The sequence below is a fragment of the Macaca mulatta genome, chromosome 15, assembly GCF_049350105.2.
Source record: "Macaca mulatta isolate MMU2019108-1 chromosome 15, T2T-MMU8v2.0, whole genome shotgun sequence".
Classification (NCBI taxonomy): Eukaryota; Metazoa; Chordata; class Mammalia; order Primates; family Cercopithecidae; genus Macaca; species Macaca mulatta.
In genome coordinates this window covers 84,396,717-84,422,184 of record NC_133420.1, presented here as the reverse complement: position 1 = coordinate 84,422,184, position 25,468 = coordinate 84,396,717, and the positions used below count along the sequence as shown (strand labels likewise).

Here is a 25,468-nt window from a genome sequence, read left to right as displayed (position 1 = left end):
TTTCCTTCCTGATAAAAAGCTTGAGGCATAAAAAGCTTCAGGCATAAAAAGCTATTATACATTTGCATATATGCACTATGCTTTTATAGTTCTATGTTTTTATCTTATTCCCTACAGTATCTCCAGTATCTGGAACAATGTCAGTTGCACGGTTGGCATGCCTTGTTCAATATTTGTCAAATGACTGGTAGTTGGATGTATGGATACAAGGAAGCCACACAATGAAAGGCTGGTCCGACCAGTAAAGATAAAAAACATGTTGACTTTTCTCCTCCATCCCTTGCTAAATAGAATCACTAAAATCTAAAACTCACATGTCCCCAGGAATAAGATAGAATGTTAAAAGCTAAAGGAAGGTGTCTCAGAACTTAAAACAAGTTTATTGATTTTGATACAACACTAGATGCAGTACATTTAATATGCTGCTTTGCTGCAGAAATTACTCAGCACCAGTTTATGGTTTAAATTATACAGAACCATAATGTAAATTAAAATATGTGCATATCTTTTTGGCTGTATTAAAAATAAACAAAAACAGAAATCAAATTAATGTCACCTGGTTCATTTTCACCACTTCTTGGAAGGAGATGAAATGATTATCATATTTGCTTAAGTTTATGTTTACCAAATAGATGCTATGTTTTTGTTAAAGACCAAACAATCAGAAGATTCTGAAAAGCTAGACACTCTTGAGCTGGACTGATGCCCCTGGATAGAGTGGGCCTTTTCCTGAGGTGGTACTGAAGTCTGCAGAGAAGAGCTGGGTACATTCAGGTCCTTCTTGATGCTTTCCTTCCTAGCTACCATCAGTTCCCATCCTCTCCTGTTCAACCCTTCTCATCTCTCTCTCCTGTAATCTCTCATTCCCATTCTATCCATTACTCCATTTCCTTCCTCCCCACTCCCATCAGAAACTACTAGTTAAGGTAGAGGGAACCTTGACAATCATTTACTTCTTTTCCCCCTGAGTCAAAGCTCAATTGTAAGAATAAAATGAAGGTTGTGATGAATACCACCCATCACCTAAACTTGCCTGAATTTCTATTTTTATCTTCTTAAAATGACTTGGATTTTCCAACTTGATTAATGCTTTCATGATCAGGAATATTTTAAAATATTCTTGTAGCATTTCTAATTGTTATAAAAATCAAAACACTCACTCTTTATTCTAACATTTGCAATTAGTTCAGTATCATTTATCATTTACATTGCAGAAATGTGTAATAAATCTGCCATGCTGACAAGGTTCTACATAGTTGACATAGTTCTAGATTTCCAGTTTTAGATGGTTTATATAGTTTTAGAGTTCCAGTGGAAGGACTGGCCTTTGAATCACTCATTTCCCAAACTTCTACTTCCTTTCTAGGACTTAACCCTTTAGGTAAACAGCTATTTTTTCTTTGGCCCAAATCTCACATTTCCATACTGCAAGAAGACTGTGGACCAGGAAGAATTTGACTGGAGCTGGCAAAAGGATAGGTGTGGCATCTTTTGGTTAAACGCCAGAAACTGCTTGTGTCTCACAGAGAACCTGTACATTATGCCAATCTGGAGCCCACCTGTGACATCTCAAGTAAGGACCCTCTGACACTACAATTATGTTTAGATTTAAGTAATAGGCAGAATGTCTGGATCATATTCCAATCTTGCTTTGTAAATTTTTCTATTAATTACAACCTTGATAAATGAACTAAGCTTGCCATGTTTTTATATCCAGAAACTTAACTGACTTTCTCCAAGCAATTTTAGTGTCTATAACACTCAAGGTATTTTTAATAATAAAACCAGCACCAGAGCTCTAGTCTACTTGATAACCCCCTTTTGATTCTGAAGTTACATTGGTGCTCATAGAGCAAGTGGCATTTCGCACAACCATATTTCTCAGCGATTATGAAAAGAGAAAAACTTTAAATAAATGTTTCAGACATAAAGTTCTAATTTCCTGTAACTCTTAAACCTTGATTTCAGAAGGGAGTTCTGGTAAAGCTGCAACATACTTCATTGTTACAAAAATGTTCCACTCTGCTGAGATTACAAATTAATAAGGTACCTTTCCATTAGAAAATCTAGTTAACATGGCATTGCTGCAAATATTAAAGATTTAAGGGTGGCTCACAGTTGTCTCAAAATCCTTTCTGAGAATGCAGACTTTCAGAGGCTCTGTTTTCAGTATTATTTTTTCTCTGTTCACCAGCACAGTTCATCAGGACACTTCTGAGGAAGCAGTATTTTTCTTCCATATGTCAACCATCATTCATATTTACTCTTTATCCCAAATGTCTTTGAGAAATGCTTGTCAGTACAATAAACACAGAGGAAGAGATTACGTTACTTGAAATTTCTCATGACTCGGTAAGGCTGGGGAAACCCAATCATTAGCTTTGGGATGGTACAATGCCAACATTCAAATTGAAAAAGGAGATCTGTTTCATGCATAGCGATAGTGATGAACAGAACTCTGGAGTACAGGCAGCCCCCTGAATTCTCACCTGAACTACAGCTTTGAACAGATGAGCCTCCACCTACAAGATTCTTTCATCTAAAGTCTTTTTCATTATAGAAAATTCTCTTTTTCCACCACAGCCTCTAATCTTAGATTTCACATTTAAAGGGCTCCAAAGGGACAACTTTGCAGTTCAACTTTGGTTTAATGAACTAGTAGAGTTAGCTTCACTCAAACTAAAGTGGTAGGGGCACCTACGATATATATTTCAGAATAAATTCGTTAGAGGTAATGGGACCACATTTTTTTTTTAAATCCAAGGACCATGAGACCGGTGCTCCCTGAGGTTTGGAGTGGGGTAAGGGTGAGGGTCTTCTGGAATAAACAAATCTTACACTTTATAATACTGCTGGCATTTATTTTAAAAGGTATTGAGACACAAAAATTGTATCTTATCTTGTAAAAAATATTCATTTATCAATCTTTCTGGCACTATTAAAAATGTTCCATTTTCACTAGACCGAATCACAAAGGTATACCCACCCAATCATAACAATTTGTTTTCTATGGAGCAATATTCACAGATCCTGTAAATAAATAGGTGACAAATTCCAGGTGGCCACCTGTAGGGTCTGTTATATTTAGAGTTTTCTGGAACACACATAATTATAAGGTTTGGCTCTCCTACAGTCCTTTGCTTGCCATTTCCCTTGTCTTTGAACCAAAACACAGCTCTTTCCAAGCTTGGAGCGTTGAGAGGGCCCTCTTCTTCCATTGGTGAAGGCAACAGGTTCACCACCGATCCACTCCCAGTGGCCAGCACGCACTTGGTCATTCAAACCTAATGTGAACCAAAAGAACGTGCCAATTACTTTTATTGCATTTATACTTAGATATCATATCCAACTATTGCTCTAAGCTCAGTTATCACATGCAAATGTGGGCCCAGGTTCTAAAACAAGGGATAGGAACTTGGAATACTCTAAGACACGAGGGGTCAAACGAATCCCAGTCCAATTCTAGCTCTACCACTTACTTGCTAGAGGAGCATCTTTGGGCAGGTTACTTAACCTCTCTGAGTTTTAGTTTCCTCATCTAAGGAATGAGCATAAAAATAGTACATCTAGGGTTGTTTGGAGGATTTAAAAAGATAATGCATGTAAAGCTCTTGGCATATATAAGTGTTTAATAAATGGCAGCTATTATTGTTATTCATATCATCCTACATGCAGAACTCCTATCACAGGGAAACAGATATTCTCTTGCCTATTGTTCTTTCTCCTCATTATTTAAATATCCTGGTTTTCATATTTGAAAGTAGCTTACTATGTATTATTTTGAGTCCAAGGCTTAAGATGTTTCAATCTGCTACAAATCCAATAAAAAGCAGATTTTCTCGACTTGTCTCTCTACCTCCACTGGCAAATTTTGCAAATTACACTTTAATGTTGTAAAGCTTCTGTAATGTTTTCTTAAAGAAGCTTTCCCCCACTCTTTCATAATAGAAATAAAAAAGAATAAAATAAAAAGGAACCCCGTGCCACAGCATGATCCGACGTTCCCTAAATCAAATTTGACCATGAAAACAGTCCTAGATACGTAACATTTTACCTTCCCCCAACTGATTTGCAGTCAGTATTTTTGGGTGGAATCAAATGAAATACTTTTGGTTAGGAATGCCCTCCTTGAATTATTGATTAGATGACATTATGCCTAAGCATATTGTGAGGACAGAGCCTTGAAATGAGTCATTATGGATGTAGAGAAAACTTATCTTCCAGCTTGTCTCTTAATACTCAGTTCATTTCAGAACTTAGGGACCCACCGAAAAGCCAAGAGAGGGAACTATCCTGATTCCCTCAAATACAATGTCTCTAAAGAGAAGTAGTGGGAACACTGACTTTGATGGGCCCTGAAAATTCTGTTTCTAAAGTGGTTTAAAAAGATTTGTTATTCAGCTGGGTGTGGTGGCTCATGCCTATAATTCCAGCATTTTGGGAGGCTGAGGCGGGTGGATCACCTGAGGTTAGGAGTTCAAGACCAGCCTGGCCAACATGGTGAAACCCCATCTCTACTAAAACTACAAAAATTAGCCGGGCGTGATAGCGGACACCTGTAATCCCAGATACTCAGGAGGCTGAGGGAAGAGAATTGCTTGAACCCAGGGGGCAGAAGTTGCAGTGAGCCAAGATCGTGCCACTCTACTCCAGCCTGGGTGACAGAGTAAGATTCTGTCTCAAAAGAAAAAGATTTGTTATTATTGTTAAAATTATAGGAAATATTAAGACTTCAGAAAAGAGGGAATAAAATTAAAATCACCTATATTATTATTATGATTATTATTAGAGACAGGGTCTTTCTCTGTTGCCTAGGCTAGAGTGCAGTGGCACAATCAGGGCTCACTGCAGCCTCAGCTTCCTAGTCTCAAGCACTCCTTCCACCTCAGCCTCCCAAGTAGCTGGGATTATTATTAGCTGCCACCATGCCTGGCTACTTTTTAAGTTTTTCATAGAGACAAGGTCTCACTATGTTGCCCAGGCTTATCTCCAACTCCTGGGCTCAAGCAATCCTCCAGCCTTGGTCTCTCAAAGTCCTGGGATTACAGGCATGAGCCACCATAGCCAGCCTACCTATAATTCTTGACTGGAGGTAAGTCATTTCTAATTATTTGGAATATATATATGTAATATGTATAATTTATTTATATTTATACATACACCACATGCATAATTGCTTTCATTCTAAATTATTTCATACTTTATATGGATGTGGATCCTGCATTTTCACTTTAAATAGAATAAATAGAATTGCCATAGAATACACTTTACGTTTTATATGTAATATAATGTGCATCAACATATATTCGTTAAATGAATAAATAAACATAAGGCAATTTTTTATGTCTTTATTATTTAATGGCTTGCAAAAGCATTAAATCTTACATATTCCTTCATATGGCTGTAGTATAATTTATTTAACCATTCTTTAGTCATAGCAACTTTTAATTTTTTACTTTTAGAAATGTTATTGCATTGAATTCTCTTGCCTGTCAATCTGACCACATCCCTATTTACTTCTTTGGGCGAGATGTCTAAAAATGAAAGTATTGTGCCAAAAAAAGGTTTAAGATGAGTTTTACAAGATAAATGGTTAGATCTATTGATTGCCTATTATTGTAAACCACAATCATTTGACCCAGGGAAGGGAGTAGCAGGGTGGTGGTGCCAGTTTGTTTCATGTCCTTGCCTCCCTCCACAGTGCAGCACAGATACTTGCCTATCCAAAAGGACTTTCTCCCACCAATGTCCCAGAGCCATCGCATGTGCTGCCTGGAGAATACAGTTACAAGGTTGCCCATGTATCTACACGCGAATGAAAATGAGAGCATCAACAACAAGCAGTTAACATTTCTGCTGATATGAAATGCATAACAGAAATAAAAATAAGTTTAAAATACACAAAAAAGTATGTATTAAAAAGATCTTTCTAAGATTTTAATAGTGCAGTTTTATTTTAAAAGTGTCTGCAGGGTGGGGGTAGGTGGCATCAAAGAAAGTGATGGTTTATGATAATATCTGGGCTTTACAGCATAAAACATCAACAGGTTTTAAAACATAAACAATAAGTTTCAAACATCTTTTGGAAAATCAGCAATTGATTGCTTATAACAATTACTTATTTAATGACAAAATACTATTCTTTTCATAAGTTTATTTCTAGCTGGTATAAATTTGGCAAATACCAAGTTAATTTGATGAGTAAGGTAGCCCAAACTAACCATTTAGATAAAATTACTTCAGGTTTAAATTTGGAGCTTAGTGTGTTTAGCCAAATAAACATATTATTATGACTCCTTCATTATACTCAATGAAATGAGTATAGTCCCAACTGTCAAACCTTCATATAATGTGTAGAAATTAAAGCTCTTGTTTTTACAAACATATGTAAAATATTTTTTGCAAAACAGAATTTTTTATAAATTATTTTTGCAGCTAGCTGAGTTATTCCTAGAAGCAATATTTGATTGTGCCTAATTCCCCAGCGGTGCTCATTAAAACCTCTTTAAAAATGCTTTAAGTAAAAAGCCACTGAATAATTCTTTCTTTCTGTTTTAAAACTAAAAACCCAGAAAGTTTCAAACAAGAAACAAATACATCATGTATATATGTATCATAACATTACATTGTACCCCACAAATACACACAATTATTATTTGTCAATTAAACATAAAATTAAAATTTTAAAAATAATTTTAAACATTTAAAAAATCAAACAAGGAAAATAATAAATTAAATCACCATGATCTTTTTGCCTGGTTAATATCCATTGATATGAAAAGAAAAGTAGGAAACAAAATTAGCAACACATTAGATTAGATAGCTGTTGAATTTAATTTTATTTATTTTGCCTATGACTTTTCAAAATTCAGATCTATTTCTCTGCTTTTCCAGACTAGATATGGTAAACATAATTTGTCTATTTTTAAATGATTTTCCCCCACTAATAATAGTACTTTGCTGCTGTCTGATGCAATGATGATTTCTAGGCCTTCTTAGATATATGAGGCTCTTTGCCCCTCCACTGAATGGCCTTACACAGCTGGATTGGGTTTTGTGACTTGGCTCTGACCTCATTATTGACTCTCAGCTCCTGTCTGACAGTTACAGTAAGTATGATGAGGCATCTCCTCTCCTCCCCTTCCCATCATATCCAACATGGTCATTCTAATGTGCTGTAGGCTTAGAACAAACAATATGAAACTTCTGTTAAATATAGGCTGAGGGAGAGCTTGAGGTACTGTCCCAGTCACTATGACATTTTGTACAGAGCATGAGAGACCAGGGTTCCACTTACTGATTACCCCTTAATTCCCTCACTGAATTCCCTAATTCTCTTACTGAACTAATTCGCTTACTGAAATTCCCTAACTTTGCAGCCTCAACTTCAGCATCAGGATGTAATGGGTTTTATTCAAGGATATTTAACATCTTCTCTAGCTTGAAGATTCCTGAAGCTATCTTTAAAACAAACTTGGTAAAATCCATTTTAGCTGCCCAAGTACAATTTTGGTTTTCTTTTTGACTCTCCAAAAAACAAGAAGTTCCAAAAGAGTGAGATGGGAAGATAGCTTTGCTTCAAGACAGGTAAAATGTTAAGAGCATAGTTATTCACAAAAGAAATATTTAGGTATTCATATGTTTAATATTTTATAAAAATATCACTCCTTTTATTTTATGCTCACATACATATAAAATATGGTGGGTATTATCTGTATAGGTGTACATATGGATATACAATTATAAATAGGTACACATACACAAATATTTGTGGTATAGAGTTAGAAACAGAAGCTTTAATATTTCTGGTTATAAAAATAAATATCTGCTTCTCTGAAAATTTTTTATTAAGTTTAGGTAGATTTCAGGGTAACTCTAAGCATAGGCCAGCAGGGGTTCCAGACACTCCTGTGGGAAAACAAAATGGTTTCATAGATAATGCTCTATAATAATAGAATTACCAAATGTACAATGACTGCCTGAGGAAATGAGCAGATGAGATTACAACATGTAAATTCAAGAAATGCATAATCTAGGAGTCTGGCTCCTTTGACTCAGAAAAATAATAAAACACCAATGGGGAGGAAAGAAGATTGGAGATAAAGGTCAAGTTGAGTTAGCAATCTGGTTAGGGACAAAGGATAAAGCAAAATTTGCTGTCCTTATGGAAATATGGGTGTTGCGGATGACCCTCTGTAAAGGACTTTCAGAAATATTTGTTAAATGAATGAATCTATAAACTAGGAATTTGATCATACCTTAGGTTCGCCTTGAAAGGTTAGTTTGATTCAAATCCAAAGGAAATTTAGGGGCCATAATTTAATAAAAATCTTAATACGTGTTTGCAGTGAGAGAAAAACAATTATTAACACATAATTTTGAAAATCTACTTTGGGTTACCTCAACACATAGTTAAAATACACATACTTGTCAGTACATCCATGATGAGAAACCCGCTATACTTAGGGGACCTGTTTTAGAGAGTATAATGATGAAAAACTAAATTCTATCTCTTTCATTTACTTCCTTGTATGCCTGTGAGCAAGTGATTTTGCTTCCTTGAACCTCTTTTTAAAATAAATCTGTAAACCTTAGATAAGAGAAGTGATGGAAGGACCAAATAAGCTAATACATGTGAAACAATTTCATATACTGTAAATATAAAAGTAAGACATTATTGACAAGGAGGCATGCAGACTACAGTTAGGCTAATATAAAAGGGTCATGGGTGAAGGTGCTTAAAACCAAGCTGCAGATGAAATCTCAGATTAAGTGCATGAGAAAGTACCTATGCTTTTAAATTAATTTAGACCTTAAGTTTATTATTGTGATGATCAAATGGTACAGTATTAATAGATACGTGAAGAACTCGTTGCTACTCACCAATAGAACCTAGTCACAATTATTAATAGACAGAACAATAAAATGAAAACAAAAGATGATGGGAGACTGATGTAGGTTTGTCAACATGAAGGCATCAACAATGTTATAAGTTGCTATTATTTCATAAAAAGTGGTTTTTGACAATGAAAAGCTGCACTATTGTAATCTCAGAATAAAGAACAGTCCTTTAAAAAAACACTTGGCAATCTGACACCACCATATATGACTGAATGGAAAGATATTTCTCAATACATACTGTCCTTATTTTTCTCATACGTTAAGAACCAACGAAAGCTTCATTATAGACCAGTTACTTGCATTGTCCTTTAAGAACCTTGGAAGATGTACAAAAGGTTGCTTCTAAACTTCAAGTTGGGAAGTTCTGTTCTGTTCATCTACATTTTATCAATAAATCCCAACAACCATTTAATCTTGATAACTTTGGCTGGAGTATAACTACTTGTTCCCTTAATTTTGTAAGCAAAGACACCATCGTATTCTCCCCCCATTGTTGCATACTGTAATCTTCTTCTTGCTAGTTTAGACAGCTTTTGATCAACATCAAAGCCCTTTCCTCGAGGAGGAAAAAAGACCAATACCACTACTTCTACTGGTAGAATGCATTAAGACAAACTAAATGACAAACAGTTAAGATGTCATTTTAACATCTTAACCATCTTAATGATGGGAGAATGTCTTATTTGTTCTTTAACATGTAGCACTATGGAAATATATGTATTTAAAGCAATTATTATTTGTAAAAATTATAATATTTTATCTTATTTGATACCGCCAACTTATCAACAAAAAAAAATACTGAAAGCCACTGATTAACCTCTCCGGTGACTCTACTCGCAGTTAAAACATGAAATACACCAGTGAAGAAAAAGGTGGTTTCACCAGTTTTTAAACACACTTTTAAAACATTGTATTAACTTTTAAAAAAATCTAGGTATAATTTACATATAATAAAACGAATAGATTTTTAAATATTCAAATTGATGAGTTTTGCCAATTGTATATACATCCATTTAATAACCACTTAGAATAATACACTGAACACTTCTCTTACTTTAGAACATTGCCTCGTGCTATTTTCTAGCCATTCCACAATCTTACCAGATATAACAATTTTTTATTTCTAACAACATAGATTAGATTTTCTTATTTATATAAATGGAATCATATGATAAGTATTCTTTTGTGTAGGACTGCTTTCTCTCTATGTTCTATTTTTGATTTATCTACATTGTTGGAAGTTTCAGTAGTTTATTCCATCACTTATAAAATAATTTATCAAAAAAATGTATTCCCTTGTTGATGGAGAAAATATCAAGTATTTCTAAACATCAATAACAAAAAACATTGACCCAAATTAGTATTATTGTGAATAAAGTTACTATGCAATATTTTTATGAAACTTTTTTAGCATATATTTTTATTTCTTTTGGTCAAACACCTAGGAGTAGAATATATTAGGTCATAGGGTAGATGCATATAAATTTATAACAAACTGTTAGTTCTACAAAGTGATTGTACCATTTTACACTTCCACCAACAACACATGAGAATTCTATTTGCTCTATATCTTTATCAACATGTGGTATTGTCCACCATTGAATACTATGCAGCCATAAAAAAGAACAAAATTTTGTCCTTTGCAGGGACATGGATGGAGCTGGGAGTCATTATCTGTAGCAAACTAATGCAGGAACAGAAAATCAAACGCTGCATGTTCTCGTAAGTGGGAGCTAAATGATGAGAACACATGGACACATAGAGGGGAACAACGCACAATGGGGTCTATTGGAGTGTGGAAGGTGAGAGGAGGAAGAGCATCAGGAAAAACAACTAATGAGTACTAGGCTTAACACCTGGATGATGAAATAATCTATACAACAAACCCCATGACACACATTTACCCAGGTAACAAACCTGCACATTTACCCGGGAACTTAAAATAAAAGTTTAAACATTAAAAAAAAATTTTGGATTGTCATATTTATAATTTTAACTATTATAATAGGCGTGAAGTGGTATTTCATTGTGGTTTTCACTTTCATTTACCTCATATGTAACAGTTTTGAGCACCTTTTCATTTATTTATTGACCAACTGGACATCTACTCTTGTGAAGACTCTAAATCATTCACTATTGTTTGAATTGCCATTTTGTCATTGATTTGTAGAAGTTGTTTATATTGTCTGGGTTTAAGACCTTTATCAGGTTTTTGATTTGAGAATAGCTTTTCCTGAATGTGGTTTGCTCTTTCATTTTCTTAATGGCGTCTTAGATGTGTATAACTTTTTAAATTTTATGAAGTACAAGATCTGATCAATAATAACCAGAGACTTCCCTAGTCTCAATTTCCAGCCATGGGGCATATTAGTCTAATTGTGTTGTCTGGATAATATCCAGATTGGCAAAAAAAAAAAAAAAAAAAAAAAGGAGGGTCAGGGATCAGTATACATGCATTTTTAAAGTCCTTCTGGACTATATACATTGGTTGTCATTCTCTGACCACAAGTCATTCTTTACTGAATGTTCTGTTACCCAGTGAGCCTTTGTCTTACTTGTCCAGTTTTATAATCATTGCTGTATAATCGCATTGCTAGAGGCCTGATGCTATAAGGCTTTTCGTTACTATATACTTTCAATTAAATGGGCAGGAATTCTTATCATATAAAAAAATAAACTGCAATGCTGCTGACTGAGAAAATCTCCTGATTTCCTCACAAAGACTGAGACAGAGAGAAAAAGAAAAGAACAGAAAAAGAAACATGGCAATGGTGCAGCTTTAACAGAAAAGAGCTAAGCCAAATACATCATCAAGGCCCATCACAAATCCATTCTGAACTAGGGAACTGCCTTGGGGCTCCTAAAACAAAGCCAGGCAGATATTAGGCACTCAATGCTTGTTGAATGAATGAAGCAGCTCTCCACTTCCATGAGAAAATAGAGAAATAGTGGAAAAGAAAACATCAACAAAATGTGCAATAGGGTTCCTTACTGTTCCCTGCAAGCTCGGGCAGCCGCATTCCAGGTGCTTTTCTGCTCTGTGATCAAGATGTGACAGTAGCCTGAGTGCTGGTGCCACCCGGCTGGACAGGATTTGTCTTCCACATCCTGAAAAATAGTTGTCTGTGTTCATATCATAATGGTCTTTACAATCTGGAGTTGGTTCAGCATAAGGAGCCCTAAGAGTTCCTTAACTTAAGTCAAGTAGTTTCGTCACCGCAAAGGGAGTCAGTCCTAATTCCAATTCTCCATCTTGAGAAATGCAATGGCTTCTTACAGAAAACACTACCACAGTCAGCAATGTTTCAATGTTACAACTTTGACATTCTGACAACCAAACAAAACAAGTAAACATCTTCTTAAATGGTATTGATTTAACTAACGTATTTTGTGATTTTTAAAAAGCCACTTTGGGCCATTGTTTCCTCTTGGCCTTCAAGTTATAACAATGGCAGGAAGATGTAGCATGGGTTGAGTCATGCACCAGATTGTTCCCCTTTATTAGCTTATCATAGAGCACATTGCGAGTAAAGGTGCTTGGCTGCTCAGCCTGTCTCCTACCTTGGTTTGGGGACTCCACGCTTTCCAGGCAATCCCATTGCACTGATACAGCTTCTGGATGCCTTCTTCAAAATGGAAGAGTCCCTTTAATTCCAGAGTGCAGTTCTTTGGAAATGAGGGCAACTGGTCCTTTGGGAAGGAAAGGCAATTTTGCAATTTAGAACTGACTTAAGGAAAGTTGCTCACACATTCACCTCCTTTGGGTTTTCATTTGTTGCGAAGCATTTGTGTTGGGTAAACGATCCCCCCAACCTTGGAGGCTATTTTGTGAATTAAGTGTGTTTATGGCCCAGCAAACAACTTGTTCTAAGGCGAATAAGAAGGAACAAAGATTTTCATACCTGTCTGGGGAAGTGTGAGTCAGTTGTGGATTCCACCTTATCTGCTTGAGGCAGTTCTGCCACTTTGATTGTCTTTTGTGGCTGACTAAGGATGGATACTTTGGCCTTCCTTTTGTGAGTTGGGAAACTGTCATCCTCCAGTTTCAAGGAAACTATCCCATGATACTTGAGGAAACCAACAATCAACAACAATAAGGAAAAAAACAAACACCAAGATAGCAAACAAAAAAATGAGCAATTCAAAAATTCAGTCAAAGCAAAAAGATAAGAGGATTTGTTTCTCTGAACACCCAAGCCTCTAATTTCAAAACAATTTTTTGAGAGATATATAAATATAAAAAATATAAAATAATAGTTTCATTAAATACTTGCATCCATAAATATAAGAAATTTAGCAAATCTGTGACTACACTTACATTATAGATGATGTCTGTTCCATTTCTATAAACAGAGAATGGACGAACCTGAAATTGACAGATAACAAAATATGAACAGAATCAGATTGACTAATAACTAGCAATAGGGTAAAACCACCAAAAAGATCTTGCTAATGTCTGAACAACTACAAAACACATGTATCTTAAGATTTCCCATGCCCATATCATTGGAATTTCAAAAATCACTAGGCCTAATCAGAATTTATGATTGTTGTGTGAATTCACACATACACAGTTCCAGTCAGGGAAAAAAATACATCTTTATTTTTCGTATATCTATAGTACACAGAGGTCCAAGAACACACACACACACACACAAACACACACACACGTGCATGTCATTGGTCAGAATGCTGTGTTAATAAGGTCAAAGCCATGGCTTCCACACCCAATTGCATCATTTCACCTCACTCTATTTCAGGGTCATAGATCATTTCCTATTTGTCTTGGTCACAAAAGGAATCAAAGCAGAAATCATATGGATGAATCAGCATATCTGTCACCTCAGTTAGTACAATTAAAGAAGCAAGGCAGCCTCAAGATCTTTGTATACAGAAGGCAATGCATAGCTGTGAAAGGAACAATGGCCCCCACTCACTATGAAAATCAAAACAGCTTCTTCAGTGTTTCAGAATATTTATTAATATCTTCCGATCCTTTTAATATGTATTCTGCACATCAATTCCCATAAGGTCCCCATCCTTACTGTTTTGCTATTCCCACGGGTCCTAAGCTTCCTTTGAGAAAGATCTGTAGACTCAAAGCCCCGCAGGGTGTCTCCCCTGGTGACTGCTAGCTGCGTGGAAGATGGAAGAGGTCTTCTTTCCAGATGAAAGGAACCAGAAGTGGTGGATGAGGAAGACCCTGGGGGCAGCAGACGCCAAATGCCCTTCTCCCATGTGCTGTGCTTACTTTGGTTGGAGGAATATGAAGGATGGCATTGTCCTGGAGGCATGCAAGATGGCAGGCGGTCAGTTCATTTTACACAAACAGATAAGGGATCACATTGACACAGCTCCTGGAGCAGCTTGTCATTAAACCTAGATGGATGGTTTTCCCACCAGATGTTGCCTTTTTGCCATTTGCCAGAAACTCCTTTACTCTTCATCAGTTTACATGCAGGAAAGCTGTGCCTGTCTGCACGTCTATTGAGTGATTACAAAGTCATGAAATCAATTTCATAAACCCCAAATGAAAATCACTGTTATGATTTTATAATCATATCACATACTGGGGGGAAAGTCTCACTTCTCTTATTATAGTATTCCCCAATATACAAGTTTATTCACTGATTAAGCATTATTCCACAAGCACTTTACCATTTCCTAGAAGTAGAAACTGGAATTGTTTAAAGATGTCATAGAATTAAGTAGTATTTATAAAACATTTCACTTAGTTGCTACAGAACAAAGACCCAGTAAATCTTAATAGAGCAGCTCCTATTGGAAACCTCACCAATTATTATTTCTGGGAAGGCATAAAACATTTGAGGGCAAAACGTTTGTCTGGGTATTTTATATTTCATATACAAGGTATGTATATCATGTATTTTGTGTACTTCATGTGACCACAAAATTCTACTGGAAAATAAATGTGGTGAGGAAAGGTAGTGGCGAGAGATGTTGCAGAAATGTGGATATTATAAAGAAAAGATGGGAGGGCCCATTTTTTTTTTATAGCATAAGAAAGAGAAGAGATTTCCAGGCAAGAGAAAAATACGGACCATAGGGCATGACAGGTATAAAAATGGGAGTGTAAGATTCAGTACGGTACAAACACTTGTCAAATGCTAAAAAGACAAGTAACTAGAAGGCATTTGGTGGAAAAAAATCAGAGCACCAAAGCTCTGGCTTGTCTTTATTTTATTTAGTTCACAGGTTGTTCTTTAGCATAGACAATCCAGGACCTGTTTGGCGCTGCCATCCAAAGTCATTCATTAATATTCTCCAGCTGCTCCCAAATTCCCAAGCCAGCTGCATCTTTCACATCTATTTTTTTCCAATTCCTTCCTCTCTTAGAGTTTTCCTGGTCACACTACAGTGGGGGCTCAGATTTTAGGCATTAAGAGTGCTCTTTAACAGAGGAAGATAATTACAGCTCTACAGACTCTGGGGGAAAATAATTGTCGATAGATTCTCACCAACACTATTTCCCCCTCGGCGAGAACAACAAACGGGTAGAAAAAAAACAACTACGGCACTGACTTGTTGCTTTTCTCAAGTGATCATTCTTAGCAGGAGGAAAACCACATGAAGCAGAAACCAGAATAAAGGGCCTACATCACGACTGAGGGTGCTTTCTTGACAAGAAATTAAGCATTTTGATTTTAAGGTGTTATCAAGCACGCTGGCTGTTGAAGGCAAGAGCTACGGCGCCAGGACCGCTCCTGATTTCAAGATGAGGATCAAAAGAATACCTCCTTTTGAGTCCAAAATTTTCACTGCAGCTTTTGTCTTTGTGCCAAGAACTGCATTCACAGGGGAGTTCAGAATTACTTCAAAGACCTCATCATCTTCCTCTAATCCGTCATAGGTAATTGCTATATTCCACATCTTAGTTGACATTCCTACAAGAAGTAAACATTTTAATTACTCTTTAATTGCTATTTCAATCACCTAGGTGTCAGAGAAATATATTAATTAACATGTCTACAGCTAGACTGCAGTAGCCCAAGTGAGCTATTGTACTGCTACCAACTCACTGAAGTCCTGCTGTTCTCCCAAATAATATGAAAAGACCACATTTGTTCCTGGACAATGATGATTCCGTTTAAATGCAAACACTGTAACAAAAAAGTAAGCTGCATTATGTGAGGGATGAAAAAAAATGGTTATTAGATGAGATCCAAGACTTAATTATTTTCCCAACCTGTCCCTTCTCTTCTTAAGAATAAACAAGTATTGCAATCTTAAAATCTTAATAGTTTAAAAAATCTTAAGCTGTTGATGCAGACAGAAGTGATTATTGGATGGTACTTCATGCTATTCATGCAACCCTTGAAATGATTGATTTCTTAATCATTTCTAAAGACAGCTGCCTGCATCGGCTTCCCCACTTCCTGAGATCTTTCTAGCCCACAAAGGCTTTTTCTGACGATGTAATACTCAGTAGTTTGGTATCCTCCTAGAAAGACTTTATGGGTTGGGGGTTCTAGAAATAGAGCCCTTTTTTCCCCTCTTTCTGGCTGCCTCTATTCATGAAGTTACAGTCAAGCTTGGTTCACAGTAACTTTGCGAACTTAATATTATACAAAACAGTTTTGACATTACAAACATATCCCAGCCATCCTGTCACCACCAAGATGGGAAACAAAGCAACCCCAGATATACAAAATATTAAGACTGGAAGGAACTTCTGAGATGATCTCATCCTGACCAGTTTCCATGATGTGGATCATAGGATATCCCCTGAGTTTATTTAGAAGAACAAGTGGTGGCAGGAAGTAAAGGGAATACTTTTTAGTGGAGAAAGAAGGCTCAAGTTTAAGAGGAATAAACACAGTAAACTTATGATTTAACTTTTCTGAGCTAAGTTGGAAAAGCTTACTCTGCCATTTGCTCATTGGCTATTTCAGTGTTTTCACTCCCTTAAGCCTCCCATATAATAGAGTTAAACTTTTTCAAAAGTCTTCTCTTAAAAATATAACTTGGCCAGGTGCAGTGGTGATCACCTGTAATCCCAGCACTTTGGGAGGCCAAGGTGGGTGTATCAGTTGAGCTCAGGAGTTTGAGACCAGCCTGGCCAACAGAGCGAAACCCCATCTTTACAAAAAACAAAAACAAAAACAAAAATTAGGTGGGCGTGGTGGCGAGTGCCTATGATCTCAGCTACTCAGGAGGCTGAGGTGGGAGGATCACTTGAGCCCAGAAGGTCAAGGCTGCAGTGAGCCCAGAATGTGTCACTGCACTCCAGCCTGGGCAACAGCTCCAAAAAACGCCTCTTTTACCTTGCAGGTTGCCTTCTACAGACTTATACCTCTCAACTGTCCATCTATACAGTGGCCTCTTTCTTGAAGGTATGCCTCACATAGATATCATGATCTAATCAGACTCTTCAATTCTCAACAGAGGCCAATGGAAAGGTGAAGGTATCCACTTCTTCTACTTTTGGCTGGCTGCACTTAGAGGGGAAAAATTAGGTGTATTCAGAATAATTGTATTTTATTTAAAAATAGGCTGACAGATAGTTTTCAGTGCTGAGTTCTTAAATCAATTACGTTCACAGTCTTTGCAAAAGCAGTTGAAGCATCTAGTATGTATAATAATACCATACAATTCCCATCTCATGGATGGATAAATCAATACATCAAAATATATATTTTGTAATTATGATATGCTTATCTTTGCATTAGATGCTATGGAGAATACCAGAGGTGTAAAACAAGTCAAGCCCTGATCTAAAGGAGCTTAAAATCTTTTGGAGGAGACAGAAGCAAAACCAGAAAAGTCAAATAATTATTGAAAGCTATGTATGTTTAGCTACTAAAAGATACAGAATAGATGGTCAAGCCTATATAAATGTGGGCTTTAGAAGTGAAAGGATTAGGAGGGAAGAAATGGGAAAACAACATAAGCAAAGACAGGAAGATAGCAAAGTAGAGGTCTTGACTAGGGAAGGGTGAATGAATTAGCTGGCTGGAATAGAGAGGTTACATGGGTGGACAGGAGGCCATAAGGCTGCAAAGATCATTTGTAGCCAGACTGCAGAGAGCCCTGGACACCTGGCCAGATTCAGACTTTACAACATAGGCAACAGGGAAGGTTCTTGAACAAAGAAGTCACATGCTGAAAGTGGATTAGCAAAATGAACCTGAGAGTGTTATGTGAGAAAGTTTGGAGACCCAGGCAGAGAGACAGATAGGCTAGAAAAGTTTGGAGACCACATAGACAGCTGCTGTAATACAATTGGCATGAAAAGATAAGAGGTGGACAATGAAGAAAGCATTTGAATAATATGATTATTAATATTTGGAGAACTGTTTTAACCCTCAAAGACCATAAAGTTAAGCACTATGTTAATAAAATCCAATACAAAAAATATTTCCAACTCCCAACCAACTCCCTTAAGGTTAATTTTTAAAAGTTATAGTACCCCCCAACCAAAACAAACAAACAAAAAACTTAAGGTTTTTGTTGGACCTTACAGGATAGAACCAGATGGTTAGGGGTTAGAGAAAATATCTTTTGAGTTTCATTTAAGTGCTTCTGATTTGTTTTTGTGCATTCCAACTTGGTTTCTATGCCTACCAGGTGTGCACAGAGGACTAACTCTTCAGGTTAATGAGATTGGAAGTAAAAACTTTATCATTTTTTCCCTTCCTCTTTCACTTCCAAGGTGCAAAGTATTTGCTAAGTCCCTGAGATATACAAGCATTTTCAGAAGGCTTGGACTGGCTCCCTGTTCCCACAAAACAAAAGGTGCTGAAGAGGAAAGAGAGGTGTCACTTTATGCAGACATATTCCACTTGACAGAGTAGGTGAGTTCCTGGATATTTTCCTGCAAAACACATTTCTGTATTGAAAGACATTTTTTCAATATTTTTTAGTAAATGCCACATTAGAGATCTGTTCCCTTGGAAAACATTTTGACTCTAGGGAATGATGAAGTATTAATCAAGAATGCTGCAAGCTTTTCAATAATGCATATTTTAAAGGAAAACAATCATGCTCTTAGGAGTATTTTTATATCCACTCAAGACTAGTCACAATAGCTGAATGCAAAATAGTTAGGGTTTGTTTTTGTTTGCTTGGTATTTTTTTGGTTTGGTAGCATAGTCTCAACTTCAAGACAAGCTTCCTTCCAGCTCCCACATAAGAGTTCTCAAACCTTATGGCATCCCACTGTCTTCGGTTGTTCACTCTGTTTCTTTACCCAATCATGGAAGCTGCCATTTTAAAAAAAACAAATTGATTTCCCTTGGTAAAATGGGTTGGTATGGGGACAGGGACACCAGACCTAGAAAGAGGCAAGGATTAACAAGACAGGAGTAAATATTTACTAAACCTGTGGACATGGAGAACTTCAAAACTCTCTAAAGCAAGATTTCAGTGTGTAAAACTGCTTTTGGGTTAATAAATTCCAAAACAATGAACAGCCAATTGGTTTTTTCTTAATTTATAAGACATGCTTATATTATTTCTTAAATTGTCTAAATAATATCTAAAATCATAAGATTATGTAGAGCCCCCAGAAGTCATTAGTATCTATTCAACACAGCATGTGAGCTCTTTTAGACAAATGGGTATTTATCTTATCCAGTAGAATCTCTAAGAGGTAGATTTCAGAGTCTCTTCTAGTGTGACACATTCTAGTTCCTATCAATCCAAACAGAGCAACTGATGGGCTGCTGGAAACCTACCAGCAGCCAAAATTACTCCTGATCTTGTAACAAACAGACCTCAAATTATGAAGATGACATATGGCAAAGACTGAAGAAATGGAAAAGTTGGAACTGCCTTAACATGAAGTAGGAAGGGACATGGTGCAAATCATCTCACCTTTTCATTGTAGGGATTGTAGGGTTGGCCACAAGAGCCTGTATCAGCGTGGGAGTAAACGGCACATAAATAACAGGAATCTTTCCCATATATAACAGGATCTCTTCCCACAAAAGGAGGTCAGCTGGAGGAACCAGCTTATCTGAGTTAGAATGTTAAATATCACAGGAAGGAGGCCAAAAACAAAATACAGATTTTTGCATGTTGAAGTGAAGGTTCACTGTTATAGGTTGAATTGCGTTTCTGAAAAATCAAGTCCTCACTCCCAGTACCTCTGCATGTGACCTATTTGGAACTAGGGTAATTACAGGTATAATCAGTTAACGTGAGGTCACACTGGAGTAAGGTGGGCTCCTCATCCATTATGACCGGTGTTGTATAAAAAGGGGGACTTGGCTGGGCGCAGTGGCTCATGTGTAATACCAGCACTTTGGGAGGCTGAGGCAGGCAGAGCACGAGGTCAGGAGTTCGAGACCAGTCTGGCCAATATGGTGAAACCCCATCTCTACTAAAAATACAAAAAAATTAGCCAGGTGTGGTGGTGCGCACCTATAGTCCCAGCTACTCGGGAGGCCAAGGCAGGAGAATTGCTTGAACCCAGGAGGCGGAGGTTGCAGTGAGCTTGCGCCACTGCACTCCAGCATGGGTGACGCAGCATGACTCCATCTCAAAACAGAAGAAAAGGGCGTGGGAGGGGGCGCTTTCTAACACAGACATGCACACAAGGAGAACACTACGTGAAGATGAAAGCAGAGATGGGGGTGATGCAGCAGACACTAAGAATGCCAAAGTTTTCCACCCAGCCACCAGAAGCATGGAAGAGAGGCCTGGAATTGATTCAGAAGTAATCCTTCATGCTGACACCTTGATCTTGGACCTCTAGCCTCCAGAACTGAGACACTCGATGTCTCTGTTTCAAGCTACCCGGTGTTTGATGCCGTATTATGACAGCCTTAGGAAACTAACACAGTCCTCAAGCATCATGCTACTTGCAGTGAACTGCAGAAAGCCATTTTTCTGTGTTTGATGTTAAGATAGGCAATTTTGAGGTGGTGCTGGTACTCAGGCCATTTTCTTTTGCCTTTGCTCAACCCTTTATGAGTTAGTGGCAGATGATGTCAATAGTTTACACTTAGAGGAGTGTTCTCAGTGTGCAGAATATCTCCTTGGCAGGAAAGCACAAAGCCAGAGTCCTGTCTGTTTCTCCAGGCCCGTTGTATTTGCTGCTCCCAAGCCCCCACATTTGACTCAGATCCATCTGAAACCCCAGGGAAATAGAGAGTGACATTCAGTGAGTGAGGCAGAGCTACCTGTCCCATCCACAGAAGCCAGGGAAAGATGGCGGGGCTCCAGCCTCAGCTTTAGGCACAGTTCCCCAAAGGTGTGTTTGTGCTTTTGTGTTAGTCCTTCATCCTGGAGTTTTCTTCTTCATCTAAATGCTAAAATACTGCCTCCCCTGGGAAATCTTCCAAGATTTCTCTTAGCCCGAACAACAGCTCATGTTTTGGGTTCCAGTGCACTATCAGTGAGTGTTTTCTTGTATTTCTCACACAATGGAACACCCTTGAGAGCAAGTACCAGCCTTTTTTTTTCCACTTGCACCTAGCAAAATTTTTCCACAAATTTAAAACAAAGTAAGTGCTACTTAACTAAATAATAATTTCCCCTGGAATCTCCTAATATCAACCTATTCCATGAGGGATCATTTAGAAATGTCCTTTAGAAATCCATATAAACATAACATTCTGAAAAATTTCATAACAAATCTGAGGCAATTAAACTATAACAACTTTGTATTAGAACTTCAAATAATTTCTAAATGACCGTATTTTTTTCTGGATTGTCTTGGATGTTTGCTTTGATAGCTCATATTTATTATAATCTTTCTTCTCATTTGAAATCAAAATTCACTTGTTATAAAAAATAATAATAATAAGGGCAAAACCTGAAATCCAAACACCTCTCTTTTAGAGTGGGGTGGTATGGCTCCCTGAGGAGTTTTTAGTTGGCCAAAGTTGTGTAATATTCTGTCTTCTCTACAATCTCCAGACATGACTACAAAAACAAAAAACAAACAACAACAAAAAAACACACACACATAAAACAAACTGCAGACACAAAATGTACCTGGGTCAAACTGAATCAGTTTAGATGGAGTCACAGTGAAATCTTTTCCAACTGCAGCTGACACTTGGTTGACCTTAGAAGGGAAAAAAAAATCTTTTAAAAATAAGGATAAATATTCTACAATAGAGAAACAGCTATTCTCCCTCACACTAGACTAAACTCATGCTCTTAAATCTGTTTTTAATATTAAGTAGGGCTTTTAAAAACATTATATAAGCCATTTGGGATCCAGGCAACATGGATTTTCCTTAAAGTTGACTCTTTGCTAGGCTAATATCAATGGAAAGGAAAGCTTTTGTTTTGTTTGGTTTTTCCTTTATAAATGATTTAGTTATTGAAGAAAGGAACATGAATTTTAAACTATATTTTTGTCTTTGTTGCAAGCACAATTTTATTACCTTCCTTCTACCCCAATTTGGTTTTAAAATAGTCCCTCAAAAGAAAAGGAGGGAGAAAATTGAAGAGGAGAAGAAAAAGCAGGTAATCCTGACAACCCGTGTGATGATCTGTCAGCTAGCTTGGAGGTATCCTGCAAGCTCCAGGGCACTGAAAGCCTTTAGACTAGATTAACTCAAACACATCTGGTTCATTTTCCTGTCTGGATGAAACCGTCACTCTTCACAAACTTGAAGGAGAGTTTTGTGGGACTGGCAGACCTGGTGAACAGCCAGACAAAGGAGATCCACACCCCAAACCAAGGACTTTCAAGGACCCCGTCAAGTAGGTGTTTTAAAACAAACAAACAAACAAACAAACAAAAATGCCCTGGTCTAAGGAGACTATTGATACACCCCTGCTTCTCAGCTCCAGCTCCAAGGCTAAAAACCAAAGAGGCAATTTTAGTGTTCTGAAGTCATGGCCTTGAATTCCACCCAAAGGGTGCCCAAACAATGTTAAGAAGTGTCCTTGGGCCAGCACAAACAAAAAAATTGGCCAGGCATGGTGGTGGCTGCCTGTAATCCCAGCTACTGAGGAGGCTGAGGCAGGAGAATAGCTTGCACTTGGGATGTGGGGGTTGCAGTGAGCTGAGATGGTGCCATTGCACTCCAGCCCAGGTGACAGAGTGAGATTCCATCTCAAAAAAAAAAAGTGTCTTTGTCTTTGGCTGATTGGAAAAATAAGTCATCAAATGAGAACCCTGTGCAAACATAACGGCAGCTGTTATTTATGCATATTTTTTAGATGTTTAAGATGGTCAGGTACGTGGGATATTTCTGTACCTTCTTACAAAAGAATGAAGTGCATAATGAAAAGCTGAAAAATTCCTACTTCTATGGCCTCAGACGATATGTCCATTTCAAATCAAAGGCCCCCTCACATATTAATTGGTTAGCAGTAGAAACATTTTGCTGGAAAAGGGTATTACTTCCTAAGCTTCCATTTGCTCTTTGTTGACAATGCCAAGGATCCTCTGGAATCACCTTTCATTGTGAAAAGGCAGCCTATTGTACACCTGTATCCGCCATATGCTGGAAGTTGCATTTCCCTGCATGTTTCTTGCACGTGCAATTACCTAGTATTTACTACCACTGGGTTTACAGAATCCTATGTGGGAAAAGAAATGGTCTGAGGTAAGGTGGTTGGAGAAATCAGTCAGGTGAAGGTGCACAATTCAAACCAGGGCAATCCACACAGGGTGAAAGTACCACCTTGTTCCCTGTTCCCAGTCAAGCAGCCAAGCTTTAGTGTAAGACTGGAGGTTGTGCTCAGGGTAGAGTTGTCCTGAAAGACTCTGGGACTGTGCTTGATGAAGGCCTGCACACTCAGCTGGCAGGTTCGTTGTGCACTTTCAGCATAAATAAGCATAAGGTTCCATGTAACACCATGCCTATTCTTTCTACCTGGCAAGGTGAACGGTGGCGTGGCCCAAAACTCCAGCCTAGAGCATATGGTGCTTTCTACGGAGGACTGGAGGATTATTAGAAAACCATCCAGGCAGATTCTTCCTTATTCTATAAGCAATCTTCTGGAAAACTATAGGGCATGCCAAGCTTTCTCCTGTCTTAATAACAAAAAAGTAACCAATAGATCTAGGAAGAACCTGTGTCCACTAGAAAGATAAATACTGAGCCTGGATATGGTCAAATTTATGTTCGCAGGCTTCTGAGGGTGACTTGAATTCATTATTAAATTGAGACTTGACAGAAATGGCCTTTTCCCCAGAAGCTAATACCGATGTCTTTTTCATCAGATGGGAGGTGGCGGGAGGTGGAGTCTTTACAGCTCATTCTCCATCATTAGTGTGTACAAGTGTTTCATGCTCTCATTCTCTTGAAGCGCTCTTGTTATAATGACTTCTAAAAAAAAATTCTTCAATTCTAGAAGCATAGGTTGTGCTTCATGGGTCACATCAATGAAAAGAAATAGCAAGCTGACTGATCTAGAAGTGGCTACCTGAAAATTCTTTATATTTCAGGGTGCCTGTATTAGTATATGCTCTCCTAATTTTGTATGGCTTGGACAACTCTTAAGATAGATGGGTTTAAGCTGCTTATTTGCCTCATCAACTGAGCCCATGGGAAGTCACTGAGGTGCATACTAAGAGAAAGCCTCTTGGGACTGAAATTTGCTCTGGATACCCCACAGAATGTCTTGCATACAATGTCTCTTTCTAAAGCAGAGTTCAGCCCAAGTTCACAAAGTTGAATATAGCTCCCTGTGAAATAAAACCTCAAAGTTTAAAGAGTTTATAAAAACAAATACCAGCTTTCAAAATCAAAAACGGATTTTAAAAATTAATATCTCAGCCAGGCACAGTGGCTCACACCTGTAATCCCAGCACTTTGGGAGGCCAAGGTGGATGGATTGCCTGAAGTCAGGAGTTAGAGACCAGCTTGGCCAACAAGGTGAAACCCCATCTCTACTAAAAATACAAAAATTAGCAGGGTGTGGTGGCAGGTGCCTCCAATCCCAGCTACTCAGGAGCCTGAGGCAGGAAAATCACTTGAACCTGGGAGGTGGAGGTTGCTGTGAGCCAAGATTGCACCATTGCACTCCAACCTGGGCAACAAGAGCGAGACTTTGTCTCAAAATAATAATAATAATAATTCTTGTGCTAGCTTCAGCAACACATACACTAAAAAATCATATCTCAGAATTTATGAAGCTAGATGATGGATGGAGGGACAAGGAGGTTTTGTGGTTAGAATCTTTAGAATAGTAGGATCTCCCTACAATTTGAAATTTCCTTGTTCACTCTGAATTTTTCTAAAAAAATATAATGAAAGACACCAACCAGCAACATAAGTTTTAGCTTGATAATTTACATTTCAGAGTCATTACCTTTATACCCACAAAGGCTGAGTCCATGGAATATCCCCTTCTGATAATTTCCAAGGGCAACACACCCACATTCTCACAGACTTCGTATTCGGTCTGTGACCATTCAATATGAGACCACTTCAGTTCCAAACTGTGCGTGAAAGGAAAAGATAAATCATAAGAATGCATAGTATATGCCTGTAGGGATTCTCCACTGAGCAGACTGAGTGGAAAAAGATGGTTGATCAACCTACACCAGTGATGGAAATTCCTTACGCTTATTTGATACATTTTGGTTCACAAAGAATTCATACTAACGTTATCTCATTTGATCCTTACAACA

The 25,468-nt window shown here is 37.6% G+C and overlaps 1 protein-coding gene across 15 annotated transcripts in view; it reads right to left on the bottom strand.

Annotated features, from left to right (window-relative positions):
• Positions 1–359: 359 nt before the first annotated feature.
• FREM1 (FRAS1 related extracellular matrix 1) overlaps positions 360–25,468 on the bottom strand; it is a 168,666-nt gene continuing 143,557 nt past the window's right edge. For 5 of the 15 annotated variants that reach the window (XM_028835154.2, XM_015117674.3, XM_077966078.1 and 2 more), the window contains 10 exons: positions 25,147–25,276; positions 21,865–21,937; positions 15,657–15,806; positions 13,947–14,185; positions 13,220–13,267; positions 12,804–12,968; positions 12,463–12,591; positions 11,894–12,009; positions 5,720–5,805; positions 360–3,284 (listed from right to left, as the gene is read on the bottom strand). In XM_028835154.2, coding sequence (XP_028690987.2) covers positions 3,085–3,284; positions 5,720–5,805; positions 11,894–12,009; positions 12,463–12,591; positions 12,804–12,968; positions 13,220–13,267; positions 13,947–14,185; positions 15,657–15,806; positions 21,865–21,937; positions 25,147–25,276 — 1,336 coding nt within the window. In that variant the 3' untranslated portion in view covers positions 360–3,084. Of the gene's footprint in view, positions 3,285–5,719; positions 5,806–11,893; positions 12,010–12,462; positions 12,592–12,803; positions 12,969–13,219; positions 13,268–13,946; positions 14,186–15,656; positions 15,807–21,864; positions 21,938–25,146; positions 25,277–25,468 lie in introns of those variants that run through there. The other 10 variants (XR_013404827.1, XR_013404829.1, XR_013404825.1 and 7 more) reach the window with 6 other exon arrangements.